The sequence below is a fragment of the Choristoneura fumiferana genome, chromosome 8, assembly GCF_025370935.1.
Source record: "Choristoneura fumiferana chromosome 8, NRCan_CFum_1, whole genome shotgun sequence".
NCBI lineage: Eukaryota > Metazoa > Arthropoda > Insecta > Lepidoptera > Tortricidae > Choristoneura > Choristoneura fumiferana.
In genome coordinates, this window is record NC_133479.1 from 14482112 (window position 1) to 14503497 (window position 21386).

The 21386-nt window shown below is 38.0% G+C and overlaps 2 protein-coding genes across 13 annotated transcripts in view; one reads left to right on the forward strand and one right to left on the reverse strand.

Annotated features, from left to right (window-relative positions):
- Positions 1-522: 522 nt before the first annotated feature.
- Positions 523-21386, forward strand: part of Spn (protein phosphatase 1 regulatory subunit spinophilin) — a 49723-nt gene continuing 28859 nt past the window's right edge. For 5 of the 12 annotated variants that reach the window (XM_074091402.1, XM_074091405.1, XM_074091408.1 and 2 more), the window contains exons 1-2: positions 14346-14566; positions 16789-18463. In XM_074091402.1, the coding sequence (XP_073947503.1) occupies positions 14552-14566; positions 16789-18463 (1690 nt within the window). In that variant the 5' untranslated portion in view covers positions 14346-14551. Of the gene's footprint in view, positions 978-7838; positions 7934-14344; positions 14567-16788; positions 18464-19201; positions 19587-20698; positions 20950-21386 lie in introns of those variants that run through there. The other 7 variants (XM_074091406.1, XM_074091407.1, XM_074091403.1 and 4 more) reach the window with 7 other exon arrangements.
- On the reverse strand, positions 9848-18596 carry LOC141430623 (uncharacterized). The gene is made up of 8 exons (XM_074091423.1): positions 18515-18596; positions 15992-16078; positions 15160-15256; positions 14646-14722; positions 13710-13892; positions 12096-12267; positions 11937-12016; positions 9848-10123 (listed from the first exon to the last, which is right to left on the reverse strand). The coding sequence occupies exons 1-8, from the start codon at positions 18573-18575 to the stop codon at positions 9963-9965; spliced, it is 918 nt and encodes a 305-aa protein (XP_073947524.1). The 5' UTR covers positions 18576-18596; the 3' UTR covers positions 9848-9962.

The following is a 21386-nucleotide window of genomic DNA, read 5'->3' on the forward strand; positions in this document are numbered from 1 at the left end:
AGTGCAACGGAAGCAAAATCGTACCGTCTCTTTCGCTCTCTTATTAAATAGTATAAGTGTCAGAGGGACTGGATGACATGAACTACGATTTTCGAATTTCATAGTAGCCCTGCAGAGAACTGCCAAGATTATGAATGTATAGTGAGCAAAAATTTGCAAGAACAACGTTGTATAGCTTTTGCCTTTACCTTTTCTAAAATAATTTAAGAAATAGTACGTAATTAATGTTGCCACAGTCAGTAGTAATTCTCCTTCGATTCAACTAACATCTTATACATCAAGTATACATCACAATCGTCGTTCTATCCGAACTTGTATATTGCCATTAAAAAAAAAAACAATTGGTTATATTACTTTAATTAAAATTGCAAAAAAAAATATAATAAAATTAAATTTGAGTTAGTCAAAACAATATATTACTGTTTTAGATATACATGCAAAAATCATCTGTAATCGAAATTCTGTGAACTCTATTCGATTTTTGTGGGGCGGCATGAGAGGGGACCTAATCAAGTCAAGGAAGAGGGGAGAAGAGAGGAGGGGGGAGACTGGAGCGTAAAAGAAAATGTAGTGGCTGTTCGTAATTGCGGGGGTTGTAGTTTTTGATAGAAATAAAATATTTAAGGACATAAAGTTAATAATACATGAAAGTGATTTAGGGTATCTATCCGTTCGCTGCGATAATTTCACCCATTTGTGCTTTTATATTAATATTTAGGTTGATTTTCTAATTCGCTTGGCCCGGGATATTGACGTTTCAATAGAGGTATCTACTTGGAAAATTAAGCTTCCGAATGCTGTTTGTGTACAATATTTGTGGGCGTGTGATAAGTCAATAAGAGAATCGGACACCGGAGAACAATAAAGTGAAATCGTGAATAATTATTGCTTATTTATTTTAAGTGTATACAGTGTTTCTGATGTGGCAAACCGGATTACCTCAAGGCAGAGAAAATGTGACGCTGGTGTAATTTAAGGTCAGTATTGGTGAGGTGAAATCAAATCACCTAGTAAATGAAGTCCCTTACCATATGAAGATTAATCTAAATTGATTTGAGGTTAAAAAATTGTGATAATTCTTGACATCTAATTCAGGTACGTCGTAATTGTAAGCCACCCGCTGCACTCTGACGGCTAAATAAATACTTAACTTTAATTCGCATTTTTTTAATGGAAAATTTATATTAATAATTGATTGCGTAGGTATAATAAATGGGTATGATTTTATTGATCACCTAATAAATGCGTTTTCGGCGACCTAATAAATAATATTTCTTCCTAAAACAATAGATTGGTCACCTAAATTGAATCACCAAATAATATTAAAACGGGTATCTTAATACTATTAAAAAATTACTCTGAAATAATTTATTTATTTATTTATTAAGCCTCTTTATTCAGATGCAAACATACAAAATACTTAAAACGTAATACATATTTTTTTCCCCATTCAGTCTTCAGCATCTGTGTGCCTGTTGGCAAAGGCCTCCCCCAGCAGTCTCCAACTCTGAAATAATATTGATCATCAAATAATTGAACTGAAATTTGACGATAATGTTATATACACTGAATGAAATAATTATAATAATATCTTCTCACAAATTACACCAATTGACCCAGCCCCAAACTAAGCAAAGTTTTTTCTATAGGTGTTAAACAACGGGTAGACATACATACAAATATACTTAAATACATCAAACATACAAGACTCAATTACCTACTACAAACATTTATATACATCATACAAGTATTAGCAAAAAAATTTTGGTTCTGGCACTTTGCCGGCCGCTGCCGTGGCACGCTCGCTTTGCTTGCTCTACCATACCTAACTAAAAAGATCTTAGTAGAATAGGTAGCAGCATCAAATTAAAGAACTGGTCTATTTATTAGGTTCCAGATCTATTATTTTGGTGATCGAATTTTGATGATCAAACTATAATTTAGGATAAAGGTTTACATTAACCTGATGACTACTTAGAGTCAGATTTGATTATTTGATCTTAGGGATAGATATAATAATTAGGGTATTGCAGTTAGTGACAAGTCTAAAATTAGATGACAGAAAATATAGTTCCCTTAATGAATATCTCTGAGTAGGGCCATCATGTTTACAAACTGATTCATACTAAGCATTTAAAATATTTGTATTGATGATAATAACTGAATATGTACTTAGAATACACACAGTTGAATTTTGTAGTCTTTGTTAATTTTGATCAGTCAACACCAACAACAACTACAAACAAACAACAACTACTACCCATAACACATAGAATGGACTGATCTTAATTTTACTGTTACTATAAAATCAGTTAGTTAACTGTTTTTATAGTAGAATTTTAGTGACAACAAAATTAATTAAGATCGGTCCATTCTATGTGTTATGGGTAGTAGAACCTGATGTCACCAGTTTCTTGGTGGTTGTCTTGTCTGTCATACACAATACAATACAATACAAATATTCTTTATAGCACACCACAAATCAGTACAAAAAAATGCATACCTAATAAAAAAAACACAAATACACACCTGTGTTACCTATATTAATTTAACTTTTGCACATAAAGGAATTGCCTCTGAAAAGTGAAAATATTTCACTAAAATGACATAAGTTTGAACATTATTTTGCTTTCTTTAATGGATATAATAAGGCTTGCTTGTCTCACATAATACCAATTTTAGGCATAAAATAGAATTCTTACAGTTGATTTGTACTTTGTGAAATACACAAGGACTTACGAGGTTAAATTCATTGTGATTTCAAGGTAAGGTCTGATTTTCAGTAGAAAATCCTGTTGCAATCAAACAGTTGTGGCTTGCACGCATTTGGCCCTATTTTAGGATTCCATACCTAAAAAAGGAAAAACATAAGTCAAATGTCAAAAAAAAACTACCACCGGCTTGGAAAAACCTCTGATGAGAAGAATCCGGCAAAAAACTCAATGAGGTATATTTTTTTTAAACAGATTTACAATACCATAACCCTTATAGGATAACCGTCTGTCTGTCAAGACCTTTTTGTCGGGAATGTGTGGAGGTAAATTGACGCCTAAGACGCCTGCGGCCCCTTTAAGCTATAAAAAATAAAGCTTCTACATTAACATAATCAAAGGATCCGGCCATTTCAGCCTTAATTTTCATACATTTTGCAATGGAATCAAAACTTAAAGGATACTTCTCATAGACCTATACTCCATTTATTTTAACATTTAAAACTTAACGGTAAAATTTGCACACGTTTTTAAATGCAAAAACGAAACTATTTCAAATTGTGTTTATTTCTATAGTAGTAACATAAATACCTACCAGTAACAGGATTGTAGCTATTTTTAGTCCATTTGTGAAACATGTTACAATTTAACCTTAATTTAAAGGGTGAATAGCCATAAAATTTGGCAAGAAGAAAGGTCTTACAGCACAAGTATCGATAAATCATAAAAATAAAGAAACTGCTAATTTGTTGCTCCTTCATAAAAAAAAAATTTTTTTTGATAACAAACATTTCATTTGAAAGCAATGGTTTACTTCGACACTGCGTAGATCAAGGTGGCGTACACGCGTGGTCTACTGTGCACGAGGCCCCGAGTTTGAATCCTAGAATAGAAATAAAAAAAATTTTGTTTTTGTTTATTTACTTTTCGAAAATGCAAACTGAGAGATGTATGCACAGAAAAACCAGAAAGAGACCAGCACTGGGAATCGAACCCAGGTCCTCCGCACTCCGTGCTGCGTGCTATAACCCCTACACCACTGCTGGACAGGAATCTAGACACGAATTTTTCCTATGCATACATATCTAAGGTTGCTTATTTCTACTTTGCTACTTAAGCAGCAGCACTAGCGACATCTATGTTGCGTCGACAGACGTCACACACTTTCGGAACCAACCGCTCACCCAGACAAGAGATGTCGCTAGCGTCGCTACTAAGCAATCAAATTATGATTGGTTTTTTGGAGTCTTTTTGTATTTTTTATTTCAACTCCAAATTTGTTACTTTTACGGGTATTCATTATTTACTTTTCTTTTTTCATTGTGTGAAATATTTTATATTTTAAATATGGTGTTAAATATTTTATATTTTAGAGGATAAAAACAATGGGATAAAACGGGAAAAATTTTACGGAACCCTCGGTGCGCGAGTCCGACTCGCACTAGACTGGTTTTTTTTTAATTACTTGAGAGTACAAACAATATTCATTCATACTAGTTTGAACCTTGTTAATATTACTTTTTTACCATGAAATGCTACCAAAAAACTTATGTTTTATTTCTACTCACACACAGCTAATTCTTATGGACAACTCTTCTGCGCTCCCTAGGTAGGTAGGTATATCCCCATTGAAGGTTAATGGTAATGGGACATCATACTTATCATAGCAATTTCCATATTAGTTAAACAGTTTCTTAATGATTAGTTTTAGATTTCAAAGTAAAGCATTGTGTATGTCTGTTTATGTTTTTTTAAATTATAGTCCAATTCAACAGATACTTGTAATTTTTGTCGCCTTCTGTGAAGTCGCCAAGCGGTCACAGCGGAAGACCAGCGTTGGCCTACACGGCCAACAATATGCTGAATTGCTGAGCTGGGTACGCTTCGCGATTTCGCATATACATAATACTTGTTTTTATGTTAATTTGCTATTGTTTTATTTTTTTTTATGTATTTTTATTAAGTTTTAAGTAATGTGCGAAGAGCGTAAAAAATAAAAAATATTTCTATTCCTATTTTTCTATTTCTAATAGGCATGTTTTTATGGTTATGGGCTACTTGCTTTTTCCCGCGGCTTCGCCCCCGTGGAATTCGGTTTTTGCGCGCTGTTCCCTCGGGAGCTGTGCATTTTTCGGGGATAAAAAGTAGCCTATGTCACTCTTTGGCCCAGAAACAATCTCTATGCTAAAAATCACGTCGATCCTTTTCGACGTGAAAGATGGACAGATATACATACAAACACACACTTTCGCATTTAAAATATTAGTATGGATTAAGTGTTAGTGTATTTTCTTTACAGCAGGAGGAGTCAAACTTATCTAATATACAGGTTTAAGTTGATTTTATTTTATTTATTTGTTGTTTTTTTATTATTTTTAATTTAATTTGACGTTTTTGGTTTATTTATTTAGTTAGGATTTATCTTTAGTTTATTAGGTAATGTGTATAAAATTGTAAATTTTCTAATTAATAAACGAATTATTTTTATATAGATGCAGCCACAACAGTGAATAATTGAGATACTTGTAATTTTTCATAATATGGCTGAGTAATACATACTCATGATAAATATTTTCATTAATAAACCTGATTAGAATTACACTGCCAAATTACGAGCAATGGTAACAAACCCATGTTTTGTTTGACTAGTTAAAAATGCTAAAATATAGTTTCTAAATTAACTTTTTAAAAAGTTTTAAATCTTATTTATACATCCTGTAGATTTTTCTAAAATTTGTTACGCAATCTGCCATTTTATATTCTGAAAATTTCGACCAGCTTTTTTGTAAAAGGTAAGTCGGGGACAAGATAGCCTATTATCAGTCGGACGAGAACAGACGGTATATGCAGATATTTAAAAATCGCAAGGTCCATAATTCAGTAGCTCTTAAATTAGAATCTGGTTTATCGCATTGACTCTACAGTCTTAAATCTATTATCAGAAGAAAGCAGCGTAAATCAGACGGCACTTACGTCTTTTGTTGAGAATTGTACAGTTTACGGCAATAACTCAAAAACGGTATATCTGATCATGTTGAAACAAATTTTCGTTGAAAGTATTTATTAAGCGTTGTTACCTTTCCATATTTTTTGCATATTCTTTGGACAAACGGTTTATAAGATAGAGGGGGGGATCAATGGGCAATTTTTGCTACTTTGGGAGCGATTATTTCCGGAAATCTTCACTTAATCAAAAAAGTTTTTGAGAAACCTTACTATCTTTTCAAAAGAGCTGTCGAACTATGTGCCACTCGTTGATGCGAGTTTTTTTTTTTTTAATTTCTCTTACGTGTATGGAGTGCCCCTTCTATAAATATTTATTTTTGTAATTTAACTACAAAATTAAATAGCGGCTTTAACAAGACATCTATACTCCAAATTTCATTGATATAAATTTTGTAGTTTTCGAGTAAAATGCCTGTGACATACGGACGGACAGACAGACAGACACACAGACGGACTTGACGAAACTATAAGGGTTCCGTTTTTGCCATTTTGGCTCCGGAACCCTAAAAAAATGTAACGACGTATTGACGCAGTCTCCATTTCTTAGGAACCACCCTTTTCGATAATACCCCTTGAACGCATTACGTCTAAAAATATCGTAGAGTTGCAATGCATGGGTCGGCGCATGTCGCCTCGCGTGCTATCAAATCGAGAGGGGCCCGCGGCGTGCCCAAGTGCTGGGGGCGCGACCACCCTCCATCAACAGCCCTCGAGCGATTCACTACTCACCTCGTTAGCTAACTCAGCATCGAACCTCTATGATATTTTACGAACTCTAGACAAAGTTGATTCCTACCTACCACGTCTAAATTGAACTTAACGTTTTAAATTTTGGTGATTTTCACTTATAGACTTTGGTCTACTCGTGACCACGGCCACTGTAATGTGGTCGAAACGTCGAGGTAAATATACTGAGCGGCAAAAAATCTGGCCCCCAAATGTATGCAGAGCCAGAAATAGGTAATTTACTCGTTTATTTAGCGTGATAAGTCCTGTTTGTGGTATTTTGACTTTATTTTGACCATAAGTTAAACTTGACTTTACAATCAAAATGGTCTTTATCAAACCTCTCATGAATCTAAAAACGACATAGGTACGCACTATTTAGACACAGTTTGAAAATAATCTAACACTAGCATTGGATCATGGTGATTTTGTTCATCTTTTGAATTGTATTGGATCTTTAGCGAAATCGACCTATTGAATTTTTTTTGCATAACTAAATAGTTCTTGCAGTTTTTCTGTGTAACTTCTGCAAGAAGATACTGCACGTACTCCTACTCTATGTTTACGTGATGTTTACCTTCGTTGGTAATACGGGCTACAACTAAGTCGTTTAAAATGTCATGGGAATCAATTATTGAACCGCTCAACTGTGAAAGCGGAACGGACAACAGACTCTTTCGCAATTTACAATATAGTTAGGGTCTTATTTTACATCTGCAACGACTTTGCCTTTTGGAGGATTATTGTCTCACAATCACAAACCCATGGTAAAATGCTGCATGGAAATGAATTGTAAAAGAAAAGCTGCCTAGAATGTTATTTATTTTATTTCGTACTTGGTAAATCAGAGCTCACTACCTAGGTATGCCATGCGTCGAATTGCTGATAAAGCATTTCAACTTCGTGCGTCATACAAACTTCTTCCAAGGTTACGCATGTCGAATTAATTTTTCATCCGCATTTTATCCGGCATTACATAATAGTAATGGAGTATCTTCAAAATATGTCCCTGCAACTTCTGGTGCTCCAATTTTCTAAACTTTTTAGAATCTAAAGGATTTAAAATCAACACTTCTCACCAGTTAACAATATTAAGACTAGATTAGATTATCAGATGACTCCAAAACATGTATCTGGGTGTATTCGGCCGGTTTCTGAATATAGGTAGGTATTTTTGATAAATAGGTTAGGATCTAATTAAATAGGAAATGTAAGAAAGATTGCTGCGCCAATCAATCAAAGAAATCAGATATGTACTTCTAGATTTCACGAGACACCTCTTACCTATATGACGATGACGCGGCCTTGCATTAAGGTTCTTTGCTTGCAATGGGTGCGCACAGTAAGAGCAAAGTGGTCAGTTGTGGCAATGGTAACCGGAGCCGGGTGTTCCAGATGGGCGAACGCGCGCGGCGAGCGGGCGGCGCGCCGGCGTCGGGTGACGCGCTCTCCGCGGCGCTTGCGGCGTCCAACACGCTCCCACTTTACCGGTAAGTATTCCAGCTGGGGTAGTGTAAGTACTTGCGCGATGTGATAGATGTCAATCTATTGTACAGGGATATCAGGTGACTGATTTCGTATAACGTTCAATGGAAAGGTGGGACAAGAAGGTATTGGATTTTGAACTTGTATTATCAAAACAGAAGGTAGGTATATCGAAGTCAAAGACGAATACACTTTTATGCCCCCTTTAGTTAAAGCATAACGTTTGAAGATCGTTAGCACATTATCGTTACCACCACACCACATCATGCGTTGCAAATGTCCATAATTAAACTTGCCTAATTTATCAGGAAAAATTACAATGAGCAACGTTGAACCAAAATGTGTTCTAGTTTAGAGAAAGTTATTTTGTAGTCTCTATAACGTAAAATTAATACTAAACTAATACTTACATCGTCCGTTACGTCGTCCGCCTGGACTTAGATTTATCTTAACTAGTGTTATTGTTTTGACTTTTCGAAATATCTAACCTACCTACAGTCAAGGGCGAAGATAATATTATATGTCGATATTATCGACAGGGCTATAGTTGCAAAAATATGTATACACGGCCTTAATGTTAAGTGCATAAAGTCGTGTATAAATTTTTTTGTAACTTCGGCAGTGTCGATATCTTTGCCCTTGACTGTACCTAACAATCCTAACATACCATGACCTAAGCATGTAGCACACACACACACACACACACACAAACACACACACGCACACACACCAAACACAATTAATAATAATTAATTAGTGTCGCTAATCCTGCCGTGAAGCAGCAGTGCTTGCACTGTTGTGTTTCGGCGTGCAGAGTAAGACAGCCGGTGAAATTACTGGCACTTGATGTATCCCATCTTAGGCCTCTAGGTTGGCAACGCATCTGCAATACACCTGGTGTTGCAGATGTTTATAGGCGGTGGTGATCTCTTACCATCAGGAGACCCACTGGCTCGTTTGCCATCCAGTAGAATAATAATAAAAAAAAACCTAGATACTCGTAGGTAGTCGTAGCGGGTGGCTGCCTATCTGCGGCTTTTATTCCATTTTGACTTTAGCTAGGTAGAGCAACCGCTCGACGGTCTGTAGGACGCACGTGAAACGGCACCATCTCCTGCAGCACTGGCAATCTGGAGTTGTCATCGCGGTCGAACATGGCGTGCGTGGGATGGCCGATGAAGAGGATCGTGTATTTCGTGCTGTTCCCAAGTTTCACAACCTCTCATGGACATGCTGCTTCATTAATAGAGTCCTGTTTTTGGAGAAACCCAGGATCATTACGAACCCTGACTAAGGCTGCGTTTCCAATAGAGATGTGAGTGGATGTGTTGCGAGGAATGCGTTTTTCATGACTAATAGAAACTCTTCATTTACCTATCCTGGCAAAGCACAGCTCAAGTGAAAACAGCTGAGCGAAGCGAGGATAGGTATAGAAATGTTTCTTATTGGTTCATGAAATACACATTCCTTGCAACTTCTCTGGTGAAAATGCAGCTAAAGGCACCTCTTGCCCACAAAATAAATTGGAGTGTATTGTGTGTGTTCTATCTCATTGAAAAGGTTTATCTTCCCGACATTCGCCGACAATTTTCCTTGGGAGAACCAGGAAAACCTGGCTCGCGGCGCCCTTTACAGTGTCCAACTTAAGCTGAACTCTATTTGATATGCTTAACTATAGTGATGTGAGCTCAACTTACGTTTGTTATATATTCATTCCTCGATAGTGATATAATAGGTAACAAAACAAGGTCTCCAAAAAGCTCTCATATACTTAGATCCGCCTCTGCAATTCTGCATCAAACTAACGCCTAACATAAATGACGGCCAAGTCATTTTGATCATTTAAATACACTACACTAGGTTCTAATTTTCAACAAGAAAGAAAATACCGTGACTTGAAAAGATAATTTATTCTTGAAATTTGTCGCGGGCTCTTTGACAATGCTACGAGTATAAAAGATATTTTTTTCCATTCTAGTCTCGCTTTTGACCGCCTGAATATGGAAACTACTATTAATACTGTTAGAGGTCAAATTAACGGCGACTAGTGCAATCAGTCGTATAGCCGTCGGAATCAACGCAGTACCAGTAATCTCCTATATTTTGTTTGGTTTTGTAGTTCCCATTGCTTTCACACGTTTCCACAACAATCATTCCATGGTCTGGGAAGTACATAGAAGTGTCCCGAGCGCAATCTGAAAACGTCAATTTATCATTCAACAAATGCAGAGCCTTTGTACGGATTTATGAGGGTAATTTTAAGATTGTATCAATTAAGGTAGGTACGAAACACTATTACGTTTAGTTTTGAATGCTACTGTTTCAGTTGCTTTGCTGGATATTGCAATCGTGTAAAGGTGTGAGAGCTGGCAATGTTTTTCATCGATTATGTGGCAAAGATAAATTATGATAATCTATCGATTGTTAACTGGGTAGTCATCGAGAAATGGCAAGAAATTCAAATTATTGTAAGAATAAAATAATCGCACTGACAATCGCTTGTCTTTGAGAAATGACGATAAAGGTGTTGTATTTACGTTCACGGTTAATTTTATGACTTTCACGTTACAGACGTTATTGTGGTTCATAAATTACACGAGTCGTGTAGTTTGGTCTCTCACTCTTAAGCCCCATTTAGTTGCATTAAATCGCAGACTATGAGGGACAATGAATTCAGTTGATCAAACAAATACCGTAATGTAGTGAAACTTGTACGCAACTTCTCGCAGAGTCTAATCGAGAAAGAAGATCGCAGATTAACCTCATAAGGACTTACAAGAAATGTAAAAAATAAATGTACCATTAACCTAATCTGAATAGCGTGTAGCGCGATAATATAGTGACTCATTACTTCACTACAATGCAGATCGTTTAGGTCATCATTGCATTCGGCGATACAATAAAATAAACCACATTAACTAGGTTTTTTTTTTTTTTTTTTTATTCAACTGTATGGCAAACGAGCAAGTGGGTCTCCTGATGATAAGAGATCACCACCGCCCATAGACACCTGCAACACCAGGGGGATTGCAGATGCGTTGCCAACCTAGAGGCCTAAGATGGGATACCTCAAGTGCCAGTAATTTCACCGGCTGTCTTACTCTCCACGCTGAAACACAACAGTGCAAGCACTGCTGTTTCACGGCAGGATTAGCGAGCAAGATGGTGGTAGCAATCCGGGCGGACCTTGCACAAGGTCCTACCACCTGCAAAAATACGTAAATAGGTAAATAGATTTCCGGTAAAGGAGCGTTGTGGATTGCGGTGCTGCCTCCGCATTCCGTTTCCGTGGGATGGGTGGAACCGTACCACGTATTGGGAACAGGGTCACGGCCGGCAACCAACCGGTCGCGCTGGGCCCAAACGATTCACAACACGTCACTGCTCCAGTCTAAGCTAAGCTACATTATTTATGCAAAAGCTTAAAGTATGCCAAAAATTAGAAGCGGTGGATTAGGTATTAGACATATTTTCAACGGGACGTAGACCGCGATTACCTTTAATGAGCTTTTACATCCCGTAGAAGATATATCTAATGCAATTAACCTGACTGTGAATAATTAAAAACTGTTTCCGATGGATTTTGTTTAGAGATCAAAACACAGTGTTTTGTTGTTGTCGCCTTTTCTATTACATCCATAGCAGGCTTTAGTAATCACGCATTTATTCACCATCATTTTAGTAAACATGTCCAAATTCCTTGACATAGGTTCAATTTCATTAACTTGTTTGTGAAATTACTTAATAATGTTAAAGTTGAAGCTGCGAAGTACTCTTCCGACTTTGCCTCACCCTACATTACAATGAATAAATGAATAAGTATGTACATAACGAATATGCTAACGCAGTGACATAGCGTTAGTATATCTGCCACTCACAGCTGATATTTTAGATGCTTTAGTACCTAGATTTAGTTGTTCAAGAGTTGTTCTATCGTTGAAGGAACTGATCCAGTAAAGCGAAGGCCTTTGATGCTTTAAAATAATTTTAATTGCGAAAGTAACTTACTGCAATTCATTCCTGCAATGTTATTTGCTTCGACTGACCATGGTCCTAGAATAGAACCATCTCGACCCGTACAGTACGCACTAAAATAAAATAAAAAAACATCACGTATAAATATTCTATGTGTGCAACAAATCCATTTTGTTTAGTTTATTCAATTACCTGGTCCCTTCTATTTTGTAAGACCCATAGCTGCCATCATAATCACAGATTGTTTTAGAATTACTTAGATATTTAGTACCATGATTTGATTGCTCCTTATGTATAGCATCTAAAGCTTGGACGATGCTTTCACATCTTCTTAGGTAACTTTCACCCATGTGGATTGCACTATCTAAAACATACAATTGGAATGTCACGATGGTAGAAAATATTCAAGGTTCCTATAGCATACTTGCCGATGACCATATTAGAATTACCTTTATGCCTTTATCTCAAGCCAGCTACACCGTGGGTGGAGATGTGCTTGAATTCACGGATGACTAATTCATAATTTATTTTTTTGTCAAAATGTATCTTGACGTTTTAAAAACGCAAAACCGCCGTGAAACTCGGACATAGTGAAATAAACGTATCGCAACATAAGTTGAGTTTAGCCCAGAAGAACGATTTCGGAATAGTGCGAAACGTCTCGGGCTTAACTTGACCTAAATATTTACCTACGTAAGTTTGATTTAGTTTATCTTGTCAGTTGGACAAGTGATAGATAAAGAAACATAAATACGTATTTACATACATATCAAACCCTTTTACTATTTGACCCTTTTCTCTTAGTCTATTTTTATCTATTCCATAAGTCCATCCATACGCTAGGTCGTTGCTTCAGAAAAACGCCCGGCGCTCGCGTATTCATTTACAGTTTTACACCTACTTTTGAAGCTAGCGAGTTATGTTATGCTATTCTACGGCGTAGTATTTAATGAGAAAATATTACGAAATCTAAAAATATCCAGGTATTTATGCCATAAGTGCTACTATCAGGAGCAAAAAAATTTAACAAAAAAAGTGGAGCATGTTTGTGTCCACAACCGGGTAGATGAGAAGAAAGAAATCCTTGTTTGGATTTGTCATATTATTTCCACGAAGATTAATAATTTATTTGAACAAGTGTACTATATTCTTTGTTCTGTCCATGATCATGAATGACCGAATGATTGTATACTTATGCAATTTAAGTGAATTGGCTTAGGTTCTCATACTCCTTCATCTAAATATTACTCAACTGTAGGAAATTATGTACTTATTAACGCGATTCTGAATTAATACTTTATTTAGTGCAGGTACGGTTAGCATCAAAAGTAGCTGGCTACTTTTTTACTCTTGTCACATTAACATATTTGTCAATCTTGTATGGCGCTAAGTACGTGGCCTTAAAACGACAAAGTACAAAAGAATCCTGAAATTATAGAGAAAAGTCATCTAATTATCATCTATTTTGCTTGTTTTTGTAAATTAATGTACATATATAAATAAATTAGCTAGACTTTTAGCGCATAATATACTTGTCACGGTGCAAGAACAATCGTGTTCGCATGCCTACAATATATTATTATATCGTTTGGGGCTATAGGTAGAGTCATTCACGATGACGCGTGCCGTGGTTCTTATTACAATGTCATTAATGTCTAATTTTGACAAAATCACGCGTCTTCGTGGATGCCACTAGGTATACGGCGCTAACGATTAAGTGATTGATCGAGTGCCGCAATGTAATGTTTTTACAAATTTTCTTAGACCGTGCCAACCAGGCATTTGCGTGTCAAAACCAATACTTACAGCAAGGTAATAAATTCAAGTTTTTCTGGTGCACGGGCGGCGCTAGAGGCTGCCCGGTCTTCGGTTGGGCGCACCAACAAAGGTCATTGTCGCACTGCAACAACTCGTAGTCCCCAGATTGAGTGCAGTGTAGAGTCACGAGTTCACCCTGTGCTTCCAATTCTGCTCTTCTTCTGCTACATGCTGTTGATTTTATTATTTACAATAAGTATACTTAGTTTTTTTTTAGAATTAGCAAAAAGTTAAACAATCTAGACGGCTCTTTTTATTGAAAAACGTTTTTTTAAAAACAGTAACTATTACCTATAATACCAAAAGCATGTAAATGATCATTGTTTGATATGATCATGCCCTTACTAATTGTTACATATGCTGTGATTTATTTTTCAAAAGTGTTTTTTTAATAAAAAGACACATCAAGATCGCTCACCTTATTTCTATTCTTAGTTTCTAATGCTAAAGAAACGAAGTATACAAGTTAGGAAACCTTATTCGAATCTCTGAATGCTTTACGTTATTCAAACTATTTGGATTTTTTTCGACAGTCCATGCTATTGACATGCAGCTGACATGTTTATTTAGTTGAAGTTTATTAAAAGTTTATGTATAAATTATTGTTCATTGATATATTATTCATTTTTATGCATAAAGAACACTATATTAGCACCATTCTGATATCGCAGTGGCGCACTGCGTATCAGTTCTATCTCTTTTGTGCTGAAATTTAATTTAGCACTTTGTTACATAGAAGGTATTATGGAGAAAAAACAGCGTTAAATACCTTTCTAAAAAAATCACAAATAAATTTGGGAACAATCAATAAAATAATTCTCTACCACAAAATGTATCAAGTTCAGGTGCGTATTCAGTGCGTTGCGTATGTACATTATTATGTTACGAGAGTTACTTAAATACGGGATTTCAAATACAACCTACCGCATGTCATGCCCGCTGCTTCGCTTTTCCACATTTGTCCAAATATTCTATTCCCGCTCTTGTCGGAACAGAAACATCTGTGTATGCATTGAATAAACACTAAATTAAAGACATCAAGAAGACATTTCAAGAAAAAAAAATAGATTTGTAGATTACATTAAAAGTTAAAATGGGTACTACTTTGATATAGTATAGGTACTAGGATTGTATATTGAGACTAGCTGTTCCTTACTGTTAAGTCTGCGAAGAAACTATCTCAAACAATCTCTATATTTAATTTTATCGTATCAGCGATTTGACCGTGAAGATGATAGACAAACAGAGTTACTTTCGCATTTATAATATTAGTGAGGAGGACATAAAATAAGATAATAAACGTTTATTCTGTAAGTAAGCCACAAAGGGCTATTTTACGTGTAACTTTTTTATACTATCAGCGCTTTATCGTAAGTAAGGTAGGGGTGGGGGCGTTAAATAAATTCAACATTTTAATTAGCTAAGTGAGTCATTTTACCTCCCTGTGAATAAGTCGCCCTTGCACTGCACAGGCGCATAGCTCCCGTCCTGCAGGCAGTTGGCCGGCGGCCTACACTTGCCGGCCTCCGGTGTGCCTACAACACATTGCACCTGCGTTACGCAAATCTAATCGAACGTCAATTCTACAATGACCCGCGACTTGAATGTGTATGAAATGCGAATGTTATTCCTCTTGCGATTGCAAAACATTACATGCTGCATCTTAGGTGACTTGCAGATATCTTCTCAGCGAAACCGGAAGTGATTCGCTAATAAAGATAGTAAGTTCGACTTTAGTCGGTTTTACACTTGGCTAAGACAAATAATATGGGTAATATGATATTTAATTGACACTGACGTGTTTGTAAATATAAAGTTCGAGGGGGTGTGGTGGTTAGCGTGCGTAGGTATCCCTGGATGGAAGCAAAAAAAAACCTTAACTTAAAAGGCTGTAATCACAATTTACCTTGGTTCGCTTATTGCATTAACGAAATAGAAATGAGAACTGCCGGTAATTTTCTCGAAGGCAATAAATTGGCAGGTCCTTTCCGGGAGATTGCGGTCGGTAGTCGTAATAACGACGCCCGATATGGCGCAATAGTTAAAAAATAGTGAGTTAACAGAGCCGACCCTATAGTAGCGAATGGAGTGGTCTCTCTCTCTAGGCGTCAGAAAGCATGGGGTGCCAAAGTACGAGGGGCGTGGTAAAAATCATTGACCAAAAGGAGCCGAATAGTTACCTCGCTGTAACTTAATCGCTCGCTGTACTAAGACCGGACCTGAGTGAACGTTTGTTTTCAACAAATTTTTCCTTCATTAGTTGGGCTTACCTGGTAGACAGACCGGACAACATCCGAATAATATTTCAGGGTCGTGCTGAAGCGTTTCGCCAGTTTTGCAACCTGTCTCCTTTAAATCTGAAACGCAATCCTGGACTTTAGTACACTGTGATGCCACCGAGTTTATAATAAGTAAACTGCTGAGCAGCACTTGCAATAAAATTGAATGAAACATTTTGCCGTTTTCAGTGCTGCTACATAATGTTACAGATAGTTTATAAACTGCGCGCAAACTATTATAGATTAATTATATATTACCCCTATCTATAGTGCATCACCTAGCTCAAGTATCTACTTTATGAGTCCTTTACGTACCTAATCATAAAGTGTGATTGTTAGTGAACATAGTACTAATAGCTAAAAATGTGAATTAGAAGCCTCTACTAAATGAGGCTGGGGGTAACAAATACCCAAGTAGGTATATTCGTTTTCGGGCTAGTGTCATTATCATGAAATAAAAAAATGAGAGCATTAAATGAAGGAGAAAATAGCATCGTTGAATACATTACTACAAAGCCGTGTTAACTGTGAAGTCATTTCAATAAACAAGAGTGGGGCGTTATCAGCGCTATCGCTATCCCAAGTTATGATGTAGTGAACAATCGTGTTAGAGCGCACCGCCATCCTTTCGCGAACCACCTGTGCGCGGGCGCATGCGACACTCGACAGCGTCGCCTTCGCGCTTATCTTATATTTTATCTGTTACGTTTTCTGAAAACGCGTCCTATTTGTTACTTTTAGTTTCATGACATAAACTATCTATTTAATTACAACTGTTCCTGTTCCAGGTTGGATTAAAACGGGCGTATCCGGCTAGCATGGAGGACTGCAGGAAAAGAGTTCATACAGGCAACAAAGTTTCAAAAATTGCCCATATTTTTCAAGGAATGCCGTCGAGAGACGAAGACGACATGCGCGGCGCCGACGTAACGGTGGTCCGCACGGAGAGCCACTTGTCAAGGTTCAACACAGCTAGAGCTCTCTTTGAAAAATTGGGAGAAGAGACCCGCGGATTTCGTATCGAAAAGTCGCCATCGGCAGCAGCCAGTTTTGCTGGCACGCGCGGACCGCCGTCGGCGCCGGCGCGCTCGCGCTCCAGCTCCGCGGGGTCGGTGAGCCCGCCACGGCGCACCATCACGCCGTCGCTTGCGCCCGCGCCCGCCGTCAACGGCGATCGGCTCGCTAACGGCTCCTCGCAGCCCGTACCGCCGCCGAAACCTGCCAAGCCTAGTGTTCTACCCAAACCGGAGAAACCAGACAGACGATTTAATAAAGAACTCATAGAAAAACAGAAAAACTGGACTGCACATTTTAACAAACCGCGTCCGACGTCACGTTACGAGTCTCATGAACCTAGTGCGCGAGTGGATTCAAAATATCCTAGTGGTATTCCGGATATGAAATCACCGGAAGTGGCTGAAAGAAATGTTATCCCTTCGCGTGTTTACTCTCCACCCCTGTCACCATGTGCAGGAGACTCGCAGGTGGAGCGTCCTACGTCTCTTCCTTCTAGTTTAGTTCATAGAGGTGTATCTGGTGTCAAGTCTCCTAGTCCTGTAAAAACAATTGCGCCTGTATCGCCATCTTTTAGATCAAATAATTTAATATCTCCCACCTCTAGGTCTGATAACGTTTCGCCTAATATTAGAAGCGATAATTTAAGCTCTTCATCTAAAGAAAGTGTCGACGCCGTTTCTCAACAAGAAGGTACGACTGACATAATTTATTTAAAAACTCGGTCTTCCCGATCATCTTCTGGAAATGATGAGGCTATAGCAGAGAAAGATTTTGCGTCAGATAGGAGTCCTAGTTTAAAATCGTCTGACTCTTCCTCTAGATCCGCGGAGAGATCGTCGCACTCGCCTGTTTCTCCCGCGACTAGTCCGGCGATAGCTCCTAGTTACTCACCTCGGTATCAGAAATCACCTCCTTCGCCACCTAACAGATCTCCTAAATCGCCCCTTCCGCCTCTTCCTCATGAAACGGTCAAGAGAGATATAAGCGACCATAAACTGTCTAAAAATGATGAACCTGAAGAAAAAGCAGAGACGAAACCATCCGAAGATACAATGGATGGGGAAGTAATTCGTGACGTGACAAGTAACCATGCACCACCCTTACCCAGTTCTCGGTTGCCTGTTTCGCCTCCACCGTCACTACCTCAAGAAGAAAACGAAAAATTAATTTACGAAAGGCACTCCACCGCCCCACATAGTCCCGAGCCCTATGATAATGTTACAAGTTCACCAAAGTTACTTAATAGAGATGACGAGGAAGATGGTTACGAGCAGATAGATTATAGTGACGAGTGGGACGAGAAGTGCAAGCGGCGATCGTTGACGCCGGAGCCGATGGCGGAGGACGCCGCGCCGGTTCGAGCGGCCTCACCGCCCGGCTCGCCGCTCGCCTCGCCCCAGCAGCGGGACCTCTACTCTTCGCCTGCCTCCCTTTACCCCGTACCCGGTAAGTGCTAACTTTATTTTTAAAATAACTTTTACTAACTAATTTACTCACGATGTTCATATCTGTTTGTTGTATGTTTTATCTCTACTTTATCTTCTTGGTAAAACGGCATGTATGTGTTATCTAATTTATGTATTTAATACACGCACAGGTCAGTTCTTTCATTACATGTACTTATAAAACTTGTTGTGCGATGATGAATAGCATTTGATGGAAATATTATTAAATTTAAAACATTCCGTTTTGACGACCGGATGGCCAAGTGCTTAGAGAGCCTTACTACGAAGCTTGAGGTCCCGGTTTTGATCCCCGGCCGGGGCAGATATTTGTATAAATAATACGAATGTTTGTTCTCGGGTCTTGGATGTTTTATATGTATTTAAGTATGTATTTATCTATATAAGTATGTTTATCCGTATACTAGTAACCATAATACAAGCTTTGCTTAGTTTGGGACTACGTCAATTGGTGTCCCCATGATATTTATTTATTTATTACATTTTAGATAGTCAAATTTTGCCTCTCGAGCGGATCTTATATCGAGTCGAAGTTCAAATTCCACGATTAAAGTTGAATGATTTTAGCACCGTGGGAAGTAACAAATCCTTAGCATTAGTTCCGTAGGCGATTGACGTACGTTTGGCGGTCTTGTGCTCGTTGGGTTCAATGTAATATCAAGGAAGTCAAGGTATTTGAGTCGTTGGAGTCGATCCCGATTTAGATGCTCCGGCGCCGCCTCCGCCGCGACGCGTCGCAGTAACCCGAGCAACGTTGGCCGGCGCGCTCTCATTCGATCGTTCCCTTACTCACATCTTAACTGGGACATTCGTATTTACAAATGCATTGTCTTAAATAGAAGACTTAATCGCACTGTCTGTGATCTGTGACTCTCTCTGTGATAACTAGTTAATGCCATCGGATGTGTAGTTTCTTATGAACATTTTGTGATTGTTAACAAAACATCAAGATAAAGTTGCCATTACGTAGAAACTTTATTATTCTGGGATTACTCGCGGATTTCGTCTCATCGGTGTTATCGTGATCCTTTGCTCGATATTCAGTTTGCGATAAACCTGCACAGAAACTTCTCAGAAGTATTAAAAGTTTTATTGATTTTGCAGTCGTAAGTTCGCAATGTACAGTCTCGCTTAGTTTTTGCACGACTCGTGCTCCCGCCGCTCCCGCCGGCGCGGGGCGGGCGGCAGGAAGCGTGTCGAGCCCATCTTAATATTACATTAATTGAGCAACGTCTCGGACTCTACTGCGCGAAATATTAAGTACACACATTACACTTCTCAACGCGCGCTCGCAGATAACTTATTACTGTGTCTGTGTGTAGTCGGATTGCCTCATCTCATCACCTACATATTTAAGGAGATCTGTAACATTAACAGATAAGCACTTAGTATTAGGCCTTATCACACCTATGTATTTACAAATGTTTACATTAAGATTCATCGATATCCAAAAATAACACATTGTAACAAAGTAAGAAATGTAACATTTCTTATGTATGTATGTATGTATGTATTATGTATGTATTTAAAAACGAATGAAACTATATATGAACTTATTTTTTGTTAAGAATGCGTTTTATAAAAAAAACGTATATTAAAGCGTAACAAACTCTAAAGAAGTATGTAGCGTATGTAGAGGTATAACGAGATGAAGAGTTATTTTAATGCTTGTATGTGATTTAAAATAAATCTTAGCCGTTTTGAGGCCGGCCAGACACAACAAATAAAATTTGTGATTTGATTATAGATTTAAAACTGTTTCGTCTGGTCGCGTAGCACCAGTTTGTCATTTTAATGCTGCTCTCCTAAGCTTTTGACCTCTGTATCTTTGCCAACTCCTTATAACTGTCTGGGTTATAATAATTTGTCCTTTGGTACTGGAGACGCGTAACGTTGGTTGGCCTGTGTAGGTGCGTTGTAGTTTGTAGTTGGCTAGCCGCTTATCTCCGGCGGTGTTTGTTTACGAGACTCGGGCCTGTGTCCAGCGATGTTACCGCTCGTGCTTGTAAACTTTTACTCGGCGTCCGGCGCCGTGTTCTTTGCTTTTGACCGCGTTAGCTCTACCATAGTCGTCGAGCTTGTGCAGTTCTCTGCAAACCCTTGCATTATGTACTCTTGAATAAAGACGGCAGCGGTATGTTTTAATATTTTCTTTCATTTTTACATGCTGCCGTCTTAATGAAATGAAAACGAAATCATTTATTTTGGGTTTAATAAGGTATCCATATAATTTTTGATACGAAAAATTCTTCCATAAGCGAAACTGAACGAGCGATACCGGCCTATGAATGCCTGTTTAGAATATTAGTGGGAACGTAGGCAAAATACATCGTTACGAGTTAAACGTGCGCGTGAGTGTGCAAGGCTTAAGCGCTAAAGACCGCAGGAGATGGCGCAGTGAAGATGCGGGTGGCGCGCGCGCACGCCGCATGCGCACTCGCAATATGCGCCTATGCGGCTGCTGCCTAGGTTAGTTCTTTGCTATTATCGAAACCTTTGCTTATGTTCTTAGCAAGTCTTAAACCTAACAATACCACACTGCAATGTTTTTCCTCTCGTCATACTTTAAAACGAGAAAATGCTCTACTCTCGATTGCTTCCGCTTTGCAGGTCAAAATTAACAGCGTGTGCTATGTAAACCTAACAACGTATACAAATAAATTGACTCTCCGGTCTATTTGCAAGGTATTAACCTAATTATGACATTTCTGTGTTGTCTGTATAAAGTAACTTGGTTTGGTTACACATACACATTCTGAACTGGTCATATATTTCTATTTCTATTCATTATTCGTTTAATACTGAAGCAACGATAATGTTGCCTAATCGAAATGAAACTAAATGTTTACCTGAAATTGCTTATATTGTTTGCCGCTTTGTACCGTAATAATTTGATTGTATTATGA

Excerpts from the sequence above, each read along its gene's own strand:
- LOC141430623 (XM_074091423.1), bottom strand. The coding sequence starts at position 18,575 with ATGCCGTTTTACCAAGAAGATAAAGTAGAGATAAAACATACAACAAAC. Across the intron at positions 13,893-14,645 it reads AGCAGCGGGCATGACATGCG|CATGTAGCAGAAGAAGAGCA; the intron begins GTAGGTTGTATT and ends TAAAATCAACAG. Across the intron at positions 12,268-13,709 it reads CTTGAATTTATTACCTTGCT|ATAGTGCAATCCACATGGGT; the intron begins GTAAGTATTGGT and ends TGTATGTTTTAG.